This window comes from Osmerus eperlanus, chromosome 14, assembly GCF_963692335.1.
Source record: "Osmerus eperlanus chromosome 14, fOsmEpe2.1, whole genome shotgun sequence".
Classification (NCBI taxonomy): Eukaryota; Metazoa; Chordata; class Actinopteri; order Osmeriformes; family Osmeridae; genus Osmerus; species Osmerus eperlanus.
In genome coordinates, this window is record NC_085031.1 from 13,008,136 (window position 1) to 13,022,306 (window position 14,171).

The following is a 14,171-nucleotide window of genomic DNA, read 5'->3' on the forward strand; positions in this document are numbered from 1 at the left end:
AAGTTCACAAGACTTCACAAGTCGGATTTCCAACCTTAGGAGGCGTTCCATTTGACACTTCCAACTGCAGGAGTGTCAAATGGAATGCAGTATAAGTACAGATAAGTAGCTTACTTTTATAAACGTTGGGAAAGCTAGAACACTAAGAAAGGCAAATGTGACATAATTCACAAATCAATTTGTGGAATAGGGTTCGAAGGGTTAGAAGGTCACACACAGCTTCAGTTATAAGTTAGAAGCTGTTGCATAGTTCATGGACAGTTCTGAAGAGACTCATGATAAATCAGGAAAGAAACCAGTCAGTTGAGTTTGTGTCAAAACCTTTTACAGGGCTTGCATATTGTTCTGTCTTTTACTGCATGTGATAATTCATACTCAGAAATTAGAACTGTAGTAGTAGTATTTCGTCATCTTAAAAATAGTGTCAAAATATCGTCTTGTTCTCGTGAACCCAATATCGTGTCTTGTCACGTGTCTGAGTGTATCTTCACACCCCTAGCCCCCTAGTACTGGCACATACTAAGACATCAGCATCGTAGCCCTACCGTGTCAAATTAATCTTAAACTGTGATACTAAATTTATTTCTTATTATGGATTAATTATGCATCAATTCTAGCTTATGATAAGAAGCAAGGTAGTGTCAACTGAAGAAGTGGTCTTCTGTCAAGATCGTTGCAACAGAGATCCATTGCAACGCTCCAACTCGGAGCACTCCCTAGAGCGGCCTGCAGGGACCGCTATACCTACCACCCTCCCTCCCCACACCCGCCTCTTCCATAGCATTATCTCAGTCTGTGTGAAAGACATCAATCATGCCCCACAGCTCCAATAAGCTCAGACCTGGTACGCACACTCCCCCCGTGCCTGCTCTCCTGTTCAAATACATTAGAGTCGATCACGCGCCCCATTGACTCTCCGTTCGCGCCCGGGCTTTGATTGACGCCAACAAGGAGAAGTGTATTCGTGGTGCACATTTCTTTTCCTCTTGGAGCACGTGCCTTTAAGCCACCAGACGATGACACTGTTGTAAGTGTGTTGTTGCTTGGAGGAAAGGGGGTTCCATACTTTGGTTTTGTGGCACGCTCCATCTACAGTGGTTTCTATGCATCTGGGCTGGCTTCTCTATAAGGTGTTCACCACGGATCTGTTCTTTTCTGTGTACTGCATGTACACAGTATTTTTGTAAGAACTCCTAAACCGATCTACCCCATCTTAATCACTTTAATTGTTCAAATACCTGGCCTGCTATGCCATATTCTGCTTCTCCTTGGGACCCATGTAATGGATCCTATACCCTCACCAGCCCACACAGACACACACATACGTACGCATAACATGGCTGAAGACTTACTCGTTAAAGACAAGGTCAGGGGCAAAGTAGAGCATCTGGCCGTTGGTGTGTTTGTAGGACCTCCAGCTGAGGCAAAAGGAGGAGAGGCACATCCATGAGTACTGGATCAGGGTGATTTGGTCCTCAATGGGCAGGCCCCGGAATCCTGGGAGACACACACACACACACACACACACATATCAAGGAGAGAATGAACCAATGAGATGGGAAGGGTGGCAATACTATTTCTTAGATAAGCAGAACAGACTGTCAGGGGTAATCATGGGTTTGGGTATACACTCAGTGTGGCATCAGCTGTTTAGACAGTCACCTTAAAGTGTCTGGTGTGTGTGTCTCAGGGAGCGTGTGCGTATCATCGCTCGCATGTTCAGACTTGGGTTTGTTAGTGTCCACGTCACATGGGGAAGATTGCCTATTACTAAAAACTGTTTAGACAAGACAAACCTTCATGGAGTAATTACCTGTACTTGTTGTACAAGAATCCCCTCAAGGCATCCAGTTTTATTGGTCTGTTGTCTATGCTGCACCATAAATAGACGCTCGCAGGACACTTGCCAAACTCTCAATCAAACTTGTGGTACTTACTCATCCTCATGCTGCAGGCCTAGCTACAGTATTGTAAGCCAACTGAGGACATGTCAAGTGACTTGATAAATAGCTTAGGGACTATTTCAGTCGATGCGTGTCAATCGTCATCCATGTGCCGCTGCCAAGCGCAGAGTGTCACAGTATCAATTTATTGTTGGGTTTTGGTATGTGGCTTGTTGCTACTGTACACCTTTCTCTCTTTAAATCCTCTTCATACTTGAGGACCTTGGTTTGGTTCAAACTAGCTTAGCTTGGCTGTGCATAAGCAGCTGTGAGAACGAACAATCAATATTCCTTAGGCCGGCGAATAATCTAAATATTAACTTACTTGGACCCCTTAAGTACTTTTATATAGATAATATAGGAAATGTGCCTCTAGAAATCAAGTAGGATGATGATTGAAAACAAGCTTGTAACGACCTTGTTGGGTGGTCATTGCATGTCAGTGATTATGCCAAGTAGCTATCTTCTACCACATACTATATTTTCATGTACCAAAGGACAAGCAGTCTAATGAAAGGGAGTCAATGTGGGCGAGCCTGCCGTGATGGCTAGCGCATGGTATTAGCATAGCTTAGTCTAAATGTAAACCAGTGGCAGCGCCTCTGCTTTGAAAGTCAGAGGCTCTCTTTTTGACCCTACTGTCTGTCTGGGCTTTCTATTTATACACCCGGATACGGCAAGGAGACACCCGGGAGGTATCAAATATTTGCAATACAGCAAATTAAATGGCTTCAAAGGGCTACCTGTGAGGCATCTTTTGAATATGTCACCGAGACAGCTGGGGAGAACCGGTTCACCTCAATTTGAAAGTTTTCTTGTCCACCATATGTTTAGTTGTTTTTTTTGCATTTGAATTAACCTTTTTTGTTTTGTTTACGCAAGACAGGGCTGTCTGCATTTATATAAACGAGTTTCTATTTATGCATCCTAATCTTGATTAGATTTCTGCATTGAATAAGATTTCCATTTCTAATCTTGTTAAAACCTTGCAGAATAATTTACCAGCATTATAAGTTAAATTGGATCATGCTATGTGTGTTAAACAGACGTAAACAGTGGTGCCCATACATTTTATATACTATTTGGCTTCTGCAAAGTACTTTTGTAGAACTCTATCATTCTATCTACAGTAGAATGAGAGAAAGCCTGTCCAGTGATGGCGTTTTGGGTGCAACAGTTTTCAATTTTAATAAGTTATTTCCTGTTTAGGTAAATCAATCACTACTTGTTGAAGGGATCCACATAATGAATACACAGTAAAAACTAATCTACAGTAGCATCAGCTACCCCTCTAGCTACATTATGTAGGGCTTGGGCCAACACATTTCGATTCACCTCCTTCTAACTGATACCATTTTACAGTTAGCAAGTGTGTGTGTGTGTAAACTCTCACATCCAGCAATTAACCCTTTCCCTGCAAGCTCTTCCAATCCCACTAACCTGGAAGTACTTTGGCCCACTTGACCATGCGTATCATCTGCTTGCCAGCCAAATGGTTGAGGCTGGACAGGAGGTGGTCAGTGGTGTCGGGCTGGGTGTTGTCGTAGCCAGAGTACACTTCCTCAGGTTCGATCAGCTCCAGGACGCTGCAGATGGACGGCGGCAGGAAGGGGGTGACCACCCCGGGGCCGTGGGGGACCAGGGCGCCGGCCACACTGGTGTTCAGCTCTTTCTCTGAGGACAAAAAGCTGCCGCCGCCGCCCGGGGTCTGCCCATCCTTGGCACCCTGGTGGGAGGGGTCGTCGCTCACGCCCTTCAGTTTGCCCAGCTTCTTGGACTTGCGCGCTGTGAGGGAGGCAGTGTTTGTTGTATGAGCGTCGCAATATCTTGCTGTAGCTAATAAAGTTAGAACTGGGGGATAACTGATTGTCAATCAGACACGTGGAGTGAAAGGTGGTGGGGGGGGGGGGGGGGGGGGGGGGTCAGCAGCAGCCCTCTCAACAGAGTCCTGTATCTTTAGTTTTAACAAATTCTATAACACTTTTCTCTTCACCGGTAGGGAACAGCCAGGTATAGGATTCTGCAGTGTCAACCTTTTCAGAGGAAATACTAGTGTCACTGTTGCTTTTATCTCCTGAGGAAGTAGCCATTCAGGGGAAGTTGTAACTTTTAAGGGGAACGTGTGTTTGGATGTTAGTCAGGACTTTAGAGACTGCCCATTGTTGACAAAGAACAGTAGTTAAGCGGGAAAGGGATACCGAAACAATAGGTCTGTACAGTAAATTGCGTAATGGTAAGGGGGGAAATACGGTACAAGATATTATCTGTTGGGGTTGGCTGTTACCCTCCAAGCAGGGCAAGAGGAGTTATATATTATCCAGTATATAACTTGTATGTGTACATTTACCAAAAACAAGTTGACACTATTTTGACATTGGCGGTCTAAATTAACCATTACATGTAAACTTGACAAAACGACGAACGACGATCTCAAGCAAACCACAGCATTGCTGTTTACATTTAGCTAAGTTGCCTACACGTTATGCTTTCTACTTTAACATTCCAAAGCGCCCCAAAATTCAATCCTCACCCAGAAAAACCCAGACGTGTTATGAGCAAATTTCACACAAACGTTTTGACAGCACAAGTATTTTTCTTTTTTTTTTTCACTTTTCATCAGCAGAGCGGGATACACAAGAATGCTGACTCAAATGATGAGTCACAAAACGCTGATGTGGAGCAAGTAGTGGAGTTGGGGGGGATGTGAACATGAAGTGTGCCATACCTCCCAGGTTCATCCCAGCCTGGAGACACTTCCGTACACGGCACGCAGGGCAGTTTTTCCTCCGGATTTTATCGATGATGCAGTCGTTCCTCCCGGCACACAAGTAGTTGTGTTGCCCTGGGAAACAGAGACAGGAAGTGCACTTAGCATATAGACAAATCCAAGGCAACTATAATGGGGAAAAAAGGTTATTATAGTAATGTGAACATTGTGAGAGAAGCCAAAGGACGCCATCATTAGTAACACCTGATACAAAAAGACTATTAATTATGTCAGTGAGCTACATGAACCCCTTTAGTGTAGGACCACATACACTCAAATAAATCTTAAATGTAGTATCTCAAAGAGAAGATGCAGAGCAGTTCTTCCTCTTAAGCTACCAATGTCGTACATGACACATGAGCAAAGGGACTATTCCACTGTGGTATTTCCTTAAGAAAACACCCCTTGATGATTTCACTGAAGGATCTGGGGCATGTGCGTGAGCGAAAGCTATGGAGAGAAGAAGAAAAAAAAAAAGAAAAAGAAGACTATATCTAATTCATGGATCAGAGTTGTTGTTTTTTTTTCCTAGAATGCGTTGAAGCGGAGGTACTGGCCATGGTTAGGCTAGTGTTGACAGTGATGCTAACGTGGTGCGAGTCCCTCCTGCCTCCCTGTCTAGCCTTCAGCCAAACCCAATGATCTCCCATTTCAGAGGGCTTCCTTCCGCTCCACTTGCTCCTCACTGTACGCCTCCTCTCCACTTCTCCTCCCTCCTCCTCTATCCCTCCATCTCCATCCCTCTCTTCTTCCCCTCTCCACACGTCCGCCAGCCTCAGAGCGCCGCCCACGCAGAGACACACACACACATACACACGTAGCTGCACGCACACACCGAGTATGCAAGTCCAGGGACAACCAAAGCGCTTGCATGGCATGGTGGCGTCAAACACACTGCTTCTCTCACACTTACACACACACACCAGAGCTGAAGACAATGTAAACGGGCACACGCACATCAGGTCTGATTGAGTGCTTTTGCATCTCCATGCACACGTTTGAAAGTATTTGTGCAGCCACGCATGGATAGGGCCCGTGTATTGAGTGTGTATGCACTAGAATTTGTCTTTCAGTGTGTGGGAGTGTGCACATGCATGCATATTGCATGTCTGGATTAGTGTGAGACAGTTCTTGTGTTAGGTGTGTGTGTGTGTGTGCGCGTATGCATGTTTGCATGGAAGTCTGTGTGTGCATAAATAATTGTGCATCCCTGTGCATGTTTCTGCGTCACTGCGTGCATGGGTATGATTCATTGCATGTTTTTACTGTGTGTTTGTGTGTGCTGAAAGAATGCTGAAAGAGTCTAAGTTGTTGTAGGGACCAGGAGAAGCTGTGCAGTGTGTGTGTGTGTGTCTGAGTGTTGCCAAACTCCAAGAAACTGAACTGCAGGGGGAGAGGCAGCAGCTGTAGCCCAGCCTCACCACTATTTCTGGCAAAGTCACATGACCGTTACATAAGCCCATTTTTCTTGCTCTGAAAAACAGTAAACTGCGACACAGGAAACACAACGTCGAACCACCCCCCTCTGGCCCCCGCCCCTCTCTTGCTCGGACAGACCCAGCCAATTGTCAGTTGGGAAAACACTGCAACCCTTCTGTCGAGCGTCCCGACTCGTTCCCACGAGTCGTGTTAATAATTGTCAAATACCGCAGAAATGCGCAAATTCTGAGAAAGCCTAATTTTTTACGTTAGGATGTGTTGTGTGTCTGTGTGAAGCGGTGTGTTAGTATGCATCCACAAAGGCATGTGTCAGTGTGTTTCTAGCTATATCTGTCTTTCCAAGTATGTGTGTGATCCCTCTGAATGAGGACTTTTGTGTTTCTCAACATTTACCAGAGGTGCTTTTGCTGATAAGCAATGCATTTCCATGTATTGCTTCTGTGGACAGTTTGTCTCTTTGAATGTGTGTTTGTTCAAAAACTCATGCAACTTTGTGCGTTTGTGTTCCATGCAGCCTTTCCTGAAGTAGGACACATTTTAGTGGGACATCATTATTACTTTATAATGCTTTTCATACACAAAGGAAGCAATGAAATCTTATCATAGAATCTTAAGAAAATGATGTACTGTACATTTGTTTGATGCATTCCTCCCCCAAAAATGTATTGTGTAATAATATAATTATTATCTTGTAATATTACTGGAATTAGGTATTTATCAGACCAATAATACCAGTACCCACTGGTAAGTACCTCGAGGAACTATTGACCATTTCAGAACATGGCAACCCTGGGACTTCATTAAGTATAGTATGAGTATACCCATCTCTGCTTTTAGCCAGTGACGTCACAAACCTGGCAACCGCCTGCTGTGCAGAAAAAGTCTGCTTGTCAACTCCTAGAGCAGTGGAGTTGTGAGGAGGTCCCGCTAAGGGAGAGATAATGTCTTGTATGCAGGCCCCTGGCTAAGGAGCGGTGGGTTTCTGATGTTGTAGGCTAAACTGAATGTTGTAGGCTACACTCAATGTTGTAGGCTACGCTCAATGTTGTTGGCTATGCTCAATGTTGTTCGCTATACACTCAATGCCTGACAGTAGGCAAGCCATCAGAAGAAAGCATAAATATTGCTTTCAGAATCCTCAGAGCGTAGTCTGTCAGAAAAGCATACAGTATGACATCCAGGATGTACAGTCATTTTGTTGAACTTTGAACAGTAGGCTTTTATTAGCTGGGGTTATAGTGTGTAACTAGGATAACAGGCGTGAGAACTGCAGAGATTTCATACATGGTACAGTCATTTGATTCTATTTTATGTATTTGTTCATTTACTGAGAAGGCTGCACTGATTTAACAAAGAGGTCAAGTAGCTTCCCAGTTTTATCTTTCCTCTTATTCTCTTATCTTTCCTTCTCTTATCTTTCTGTCTCTCCCTTTTTTCATCTCTCCCTCTCCAGCCTACTCTGACTAGCCAAAATTAGCCAATATTCAGTTTGGACGTCCATGAAAGAGCTTATTTAATAGATTTTCGATTTGAGGAAGAGCCACTCTCCTGCCGCAGCTGTGGTTTTTAAAAAACATGAGAAAGTTAGTCAAGTTCAAGACAAATCAGAGTAAATGGCTCTATCTGCCACCACCTAAATTGGTGCACAAATGTCCTTTCCCATCTCCTGTTTCCCATTGCCCCCTGATGCAAACACTGTACTCATCACTTCCTGTTTTGGTGGTTTTGGACTTTCCCGTTCCTCACCTCATCAGGTGCCGAGTCACCTGAGTCACAGGTGCTCATCATGAATGTAATTTCAGAAATATTCTCTTGTTTTGCAAGTAGTCCTGTGCAATTTTATACTGTAACTCTTGCAGATGCATGTCTTGATCTAATTGCACAGGTGGCACATAATACATGGTTTGTCTAACTTGATATATGAGGTGCAGAATAAACAATGAAAGACAACAAGCCTTTGAACAAGTCTAAGATATCAACTTGCCACACGGTACACACACACATACATATAACATACATACAATAATGAACAATCAACCGACACGCAAACACACCAAACCGTATCAACAGCAAACCGATCGCTTGTGAAAACACTGATAAAAAAAACGATCAGATTTGGTGTCCTATTTGGTTAAACACAAAAGGTGTATCCTGCCAAGCACCGCCAACCCATTTTGCATTGATGTCAAAGAACAAAGGTATGGCATCGTTAGAGGAAGAGATGGCTTGATATTATACCCCCCCCCCCATAAGTGCCACAGGGCCATGCATTTGTGGCTTGGTTTACCCCAGGCCAAGGTCAATTAAGGACACCTGAGGTTTGTGTGTTAAATAATCAAATAGCTCAACCTATGAACTATAGCCCTCATGATGTATTGTCATTTGCGTCCATTTCACTTTGAGGCGAAGGCAAACCTTAAGAGTGTCTACTGTGGCTTCAGCTTTTATGTGCTGTCAGCTTTGGGGACAATCGTCAGACACACTCTGAAGTCTAGCCAGCACCCTCCGCCCCCCACCCTGACCCAGAATATCCTATACATGCTTATTTAGGTCAGGTGTATCAAAGTCCTTTGCAGTCAAGACCCTGTACTGTTGTTCTAACTGGCCTTCTGGATTGAGGTACAGGTGGCCCACCACAAGCTGCTTTTCCTTAGGGTTATTAGTGAGTGATGTAGGTGACACACTTAAATGTAGGTTGTGGTATTAATTCCAGTCTAATGCAGATTGTATGGATTGCTCTAAAGTCCGCCCTGGCAATGTTGGTTATCCGCAACACCAACCACACGTTCATGTTTTAGACTTCTTGTTAGTGGTGGCCGTTATTGTGGTAGCATTAAACATTCAGAACTATTATACAGGTTTGGAATGTGCTGTTTGCAATTCCTTCAAATGTTCGAGCCTGTTCAGGCTTATGGCATCTGTTTCCAGTGTTGCGGAAAGTTCCAATTTGTCATTCATCTGTTTCTGTTTAACGTGTGTGCGTGTGTACAATATAACAGTGATCCCAGTAGTGTGCTGACTATGTTAATCACTTTATCAAAGGACATTATAAACATAATTGAAGGGTTTTAGAGGCCATGGCTAACTTCCAAGCTGCAGTTATTTGAGCCTCACACACCCCCAGGCAACCCTAACCCTCTGTGATGTAGAATTGAGGGAGGGGGGTGGGGCTTCTCCTGGAACTAGATCTCATTGGTACATCGGCACATCACTCAGTTTTTAAACTGTACCAGGCTTGTCCTCAGATGCCCCATGCAGGAGAGGCGGGACAGATAGCACATCAGCGTCATGGTAACCAGTCTCCAGCCAGCCTTTAACAAGGCTGGTTGTTGTCCCTGTAAACTTTGCCATTCAGTGTTCAGTTGCTTCCAGCCAAATAGAAAAAGATTTCTCTGAGATGAGTACATCTAAAACCAAGCCACGTGATATTTGGGGGAAAACAGTTAGCACAGAATAGTTAGACTGTCAAAGTTTTCCAACTAGCCACATAGATACAGGATACAGCTGGCTTGTATCTACACGTGCCTGCACACACATACACACACACACACACAGATCCACAGTGGTGGGTTGAGTGGTGGGTAGTCCCCTAGAAGGTGAGAATGTAAATTATTGACAGAAGATAAAAATCTATTGTTAAGCATTGTATCTGTGAAAAAAACTTTAGGAATCTGAGTATTTGTTTGTTAAGATAATTAATATATGTTTATACAGTACAAAGAGATTTAGGCTTGGTAAAATATGGTCTTCAGTACATAAACCAAAACCTCTTGAGTCATGAGCATCTGTGGCTGGACTTTCCATAAAAAATGCATTGTTTGCTCATTTGCATTGAGAAGACAATACATCATATCGCCTTGAATAAAAGATACACGCTAGATTACACTGATGCAAATTTCAAATGTAGTATCCCTGCACTGTGGATCTCAGTAGCACAACTTGAGATGAGCTCTGAACGAGAGAGCCACGGCTAAGAAAAATGGTCTCAGTGTGCTAAACCTGCCATGACAGATTGTTACGGGTGGCGAAGAAAGCTGGTCTGGTAGAAAGCCCAGTTAAAATGTAGTGTTATTGACGAAAAGATTTGTTTCAAGTCCAAAATATTTTGGTATAGTGTGGAACTATTGGTTAGCATTGTGCCAGGAAAGGTTAATTGAGCACCACTTTAGTTAAGTTAGTTACAGTAGTTAGTTAGCTAGCTAGTTCGTGGAATTTGAAATAGTATTTGACTAAAGGAATAGCTCTCTCTGGAAAATCTCCTCTACCTTTGGTAGGCCACAAGAAATGTGAAGTCATCTCCTCTGCATGGTTTAATCAGAGGCGCTGACTAGCCAACACATGCTAGCCAACACATGCTGGTCAGCACATCCTAGCCAACACATGCTAGTCAACTAGCTTCAGAATCAAGTCTGAGTCAGTAGAACTGGACTAATGAGCCTGAACAATCTAGAAGGTAGAACGTTTGTTAGCCCAGTTTTGCAGAAATGAAGTGTGATTATTCCCCCAGCTGCACTGATGCCCGAGCTGTGAAGTCACCTCTCATATCTCACCCACAAACGCCTGAGATTTTTGTGAGCGGAGGAGGAAGGAGGGGGAGGAAGGAGTGGAACGTCTACATCCCCACTTACACTCCTTCAGAGCTCACTGCTGACACATCGCTTCAGCTCATTCTCTTTATCCCCCTTCCTCTTTCTTTCACCCTCTCCTCCGCTCCCTCCCACTCACTCCATCTCTCTGCCCCTCTATTCTGCATCAATCTCCCTCCACTTTCCTTCTGTCTCCTTCCCTACTTCCCATCCTCCCTTCTGTCCTCTGTCTCTTTGTACTTTAAATATGCCCCCCCCCCTCTCTCTGTGCTACCTCTCTCTTTCCCTCCAACCTTTTCCCTCTATTTCGTGTCTGCAGCTGACTCCAGGTCAGGTGAGGTAACTGAAGCACCAGGAAACTGGCGCACCTCTTTGTTGGCATGCGACGTACAAAACCTTGATGGTGGTGTGCAAGCTCACTCTTGTCAAGTCCTTAGACCCAAAGGGATGTTTAGTAGCTTGGATTCCTGGGAATAAACTGGTCTCTAGTGTACCAACAAAGTACTTCATTAGCTTGCACCTTGTGCTAAATGAAGCATAGAATACCTGTTAATCACCCCTAAATGGTTTCTTCAAGCTTGTATTTTTGCTATTGTGTGGTCACAGAAGAAGTGTACCATACATGGAAAATGATATGGAGCGTAAGGACATAATGTTGGGTGTAGGTTGATTGAACAAGATAACGAGACAGTAGTTGGTTCATTTGGAGCCGTGGGAGTGAGATACCACATAGTTCTACCTCTTCTTGGTTGGCAGTTAGCTCTTGTGAAGCATATCCAGTGTGTTTGAGCATAGATCTGTGGACAATAATAACTCAAATATTTTAATACTATAATAACAATAACAACTAAGCTGAAGAGACTGGGGAATTCATCCATGAAGTAGATTCTCACAGACATCTATGACGGAACACAAATCCACAGAGATTAATTTGTCATTTGTGACTCCTTCCCTTTAGGCACACTTGGAGCAGAACGATGGCATTTCTGATTCGATAAGCATTGGGGGGCATAATTCAGTTTGGAGGGCAACATATTGACTGTAAATGTCATCGAATTAGGACATGATTTGATAAGACTCGACTGTTGTTCCTCTCAAGATTTGGGGAAGCACCCTCCAAGACTGTGGCTGGTTTGCTGTCTGTCCGGCTGACTGGCTGACGGCCTGCCACATGCTGAAATGTGTGAGTGTGTTTTACATTCAAACGCTGCCCTAAAATGAGTTAAGACCTATGCCTCAGGAAAGAGGCAGAAATAAAATGCAGATTTTGAACCTGTAGGCAAAGATGAAGTATAGAGCAGGCTTCCACCAGTAACAGCATATTGTGCATGGGGATATTTATGGGTGTGCATTCAACCTGGGCTATAAACATTGTAAAATACAAGAAGTCAAGATGTCCAACTCACATATTTAGATTAATGTTTCTCTTGATGAGAGATATCATTCTAGAGCCAACCCACCTGTTTGGGGGCAAAAATACTAAATTCACCAACATCAGTTTATGACTTTCTTCAGAACTTGGACGGATAGCCTGAGTAAACTGACTGGGGAATCTAACCCATTTCTGTGCAAGTCTTCTGCACAACTGTCACATGGATATGCAGCAGCGTTTTCACCTGCTGCTTCAAATAAAGAGGTTGAAGTACAGACACAACCCAAATGACTATCAAAATGGTTGCTAATTATTGTAATGCTATATACAAAGCCACCAACAGCATGTAGGCTTTTAAAATGAATGTACATTTTTTTTATGGCATAATCGTTATACAGTTTGAGTTTCACACAGAGGCCTGTCATTTTGAAAAGGGCAGTACCAGGTGTTTAGACTTAAACCAACAGTAGACAATCGTTACTGTTCTGACAATAAAACGTCAAATTATAAACCATACCTTCTACTGCTCTCTTGAAGAAGACTTTGCAGCTGCCGCAAGTGACCACTCCGTAGTGACATCCCGAGGCTTCGTCCCCGCACACCAGACACACCTTGGCAGTTGATGACGGTTGCCTCAACGATGAGCTGTGGAAGCAGAAACACAAAAAGACACGTCCTTTAGCTTCATCGCAAAACCTAACGACGAACCTAAACAAGGTCAAACGTTCCACGACAACATTATGAGCCTTATGTCTGGAACGCGGTGGAACGTTCCTTCCACCCTAGATGATGCGCAGGAACGTCTCTAGTCCTTAAGGGACATGCCAACCCAAAACAGAAGGGGTTAGCGCTGCTAGAGTTCTAGTATAACCCTGGTGTGGAGAGTTGACACCAACCGTCATAATTAATGAGGTGACCAACAGGCTGACGAAAACAAAGGACAGACAGAAGGAGAAAGAGGTGGGGAAATTGACCTTCAATAACAAATTTAGATTTAGACAGATTCAACTAGATAATTGAGATAGATAATGAGAAAGCAGGGACATGAAATTGCATTTAACTGCATGAAGCAGTCAGGTGACTGAGCGGTTAGAGAATCAGGCTAGTAATCAGAAGGTCGCTGGTTCGATTCCCGGTCGTGCCAAATGACGTTGTGTCCTTGGGCAAGGCACTTCACCCTCCTTGCCTTGGGGAGAATGTCCCTGTACTTAATGTAAGTCGCTCTGGATAAAAGCATCTGCTAAATGACTAAATGTAAATGTAAGCAGGCTGTCATATTGCTGTCATATTACTATAGCTGGTATCAAGTAGGTCAAAGATGAGGAACAACAACACAACACCTGCTTGTTTTTCGGTTTGCACTCCCAACTGTTTATCTGTCTGTCTTGACTGTGGTCATGGGTCAGAGAGATAGGGTTAGGGTCAAATTAAACAATGGATCTTTGTACCGAGAGCAAAGTAAACACAGACACCTGAAATAATCAGCACATTTTAAGCACAAAAGCTTTCAAGGTCAAAGGTAAGTAACAACAATGGAGGATGTCAAGACAAATTTGAACAATTTTAAACGTACAAAATGTAGTTTCGTCTAGTTAGGGGTTTAGGCTTTAATTACAGGCTATGCCACGACACAAATGCTACAGACATTCGAAAGGGACATTAGCTAGGGAGTTTCAACAACTTTGTTTAATACTCCTTTAAGTACCACAATACTTAACCCTAAGTCTGGACATCTTTAGGGGATGAACACGTTTCTTTATGAACTGTTTTCCTTTTGAATCCCAGTGAGGAAAGCCAGATCAATCAGCTGAGCTATAGTCAGGAGAATGCTCCTTCATGCTCAGGGCCAGGCTCATTGTTTACATCCTGTTCTGTTTCTTAGCACACAATCTAGTTAATCATCCTCAGGGGCCCAGAAGTGAAACCCGTTATCGAAGACCAAGATAAGGACTTAGTCATAGACCGTCCTGGTCTCCATTTACTGATGACACTCATGTAAACCTCTTGACCCCTCTGTAACAAGTTCAAGTCTTTTATTGTCAGATGCACAGAACAACACAAGT

General features: G+C 43.6%; 1 protein-coding gene across 2 annotated transcripts in view; it reads right to left on the minus strand.

Annotated features, from left to right (window-relative positions):
• Positions 1-14,171, minus strand: part of nr3c2 (nuclear receptor subfamily 3, group C, member 2) — a 56,456-nt gene that overhangs the window by 9,470 nt on the left and 32,815 nt on the right. For both annotated transcript variants that reach the window (XM_062478695.1, XM_062478694.1), the window contains exons 3-6: positions 12,626-12,753; positions 4,669-4,785; positions 3,384-3,728; positions 1,353-1,497 (exon numbers count right to left, since the gene is read on the minus strand). In XM_062478695.1, coding sequence (XP_062334679.1) covers positions 1,353-1,497; positions 3,384-3,728; positions 4,669-4,785; positions 12,626-12,753 — 735 coding nt within the window. The remainder of the gene's footprint in view (positions 1-1,352; positions 1,498-3,383; positions 3,729-4,668; positions 4,786-12,625; positions 12,754-14,171) is intronic.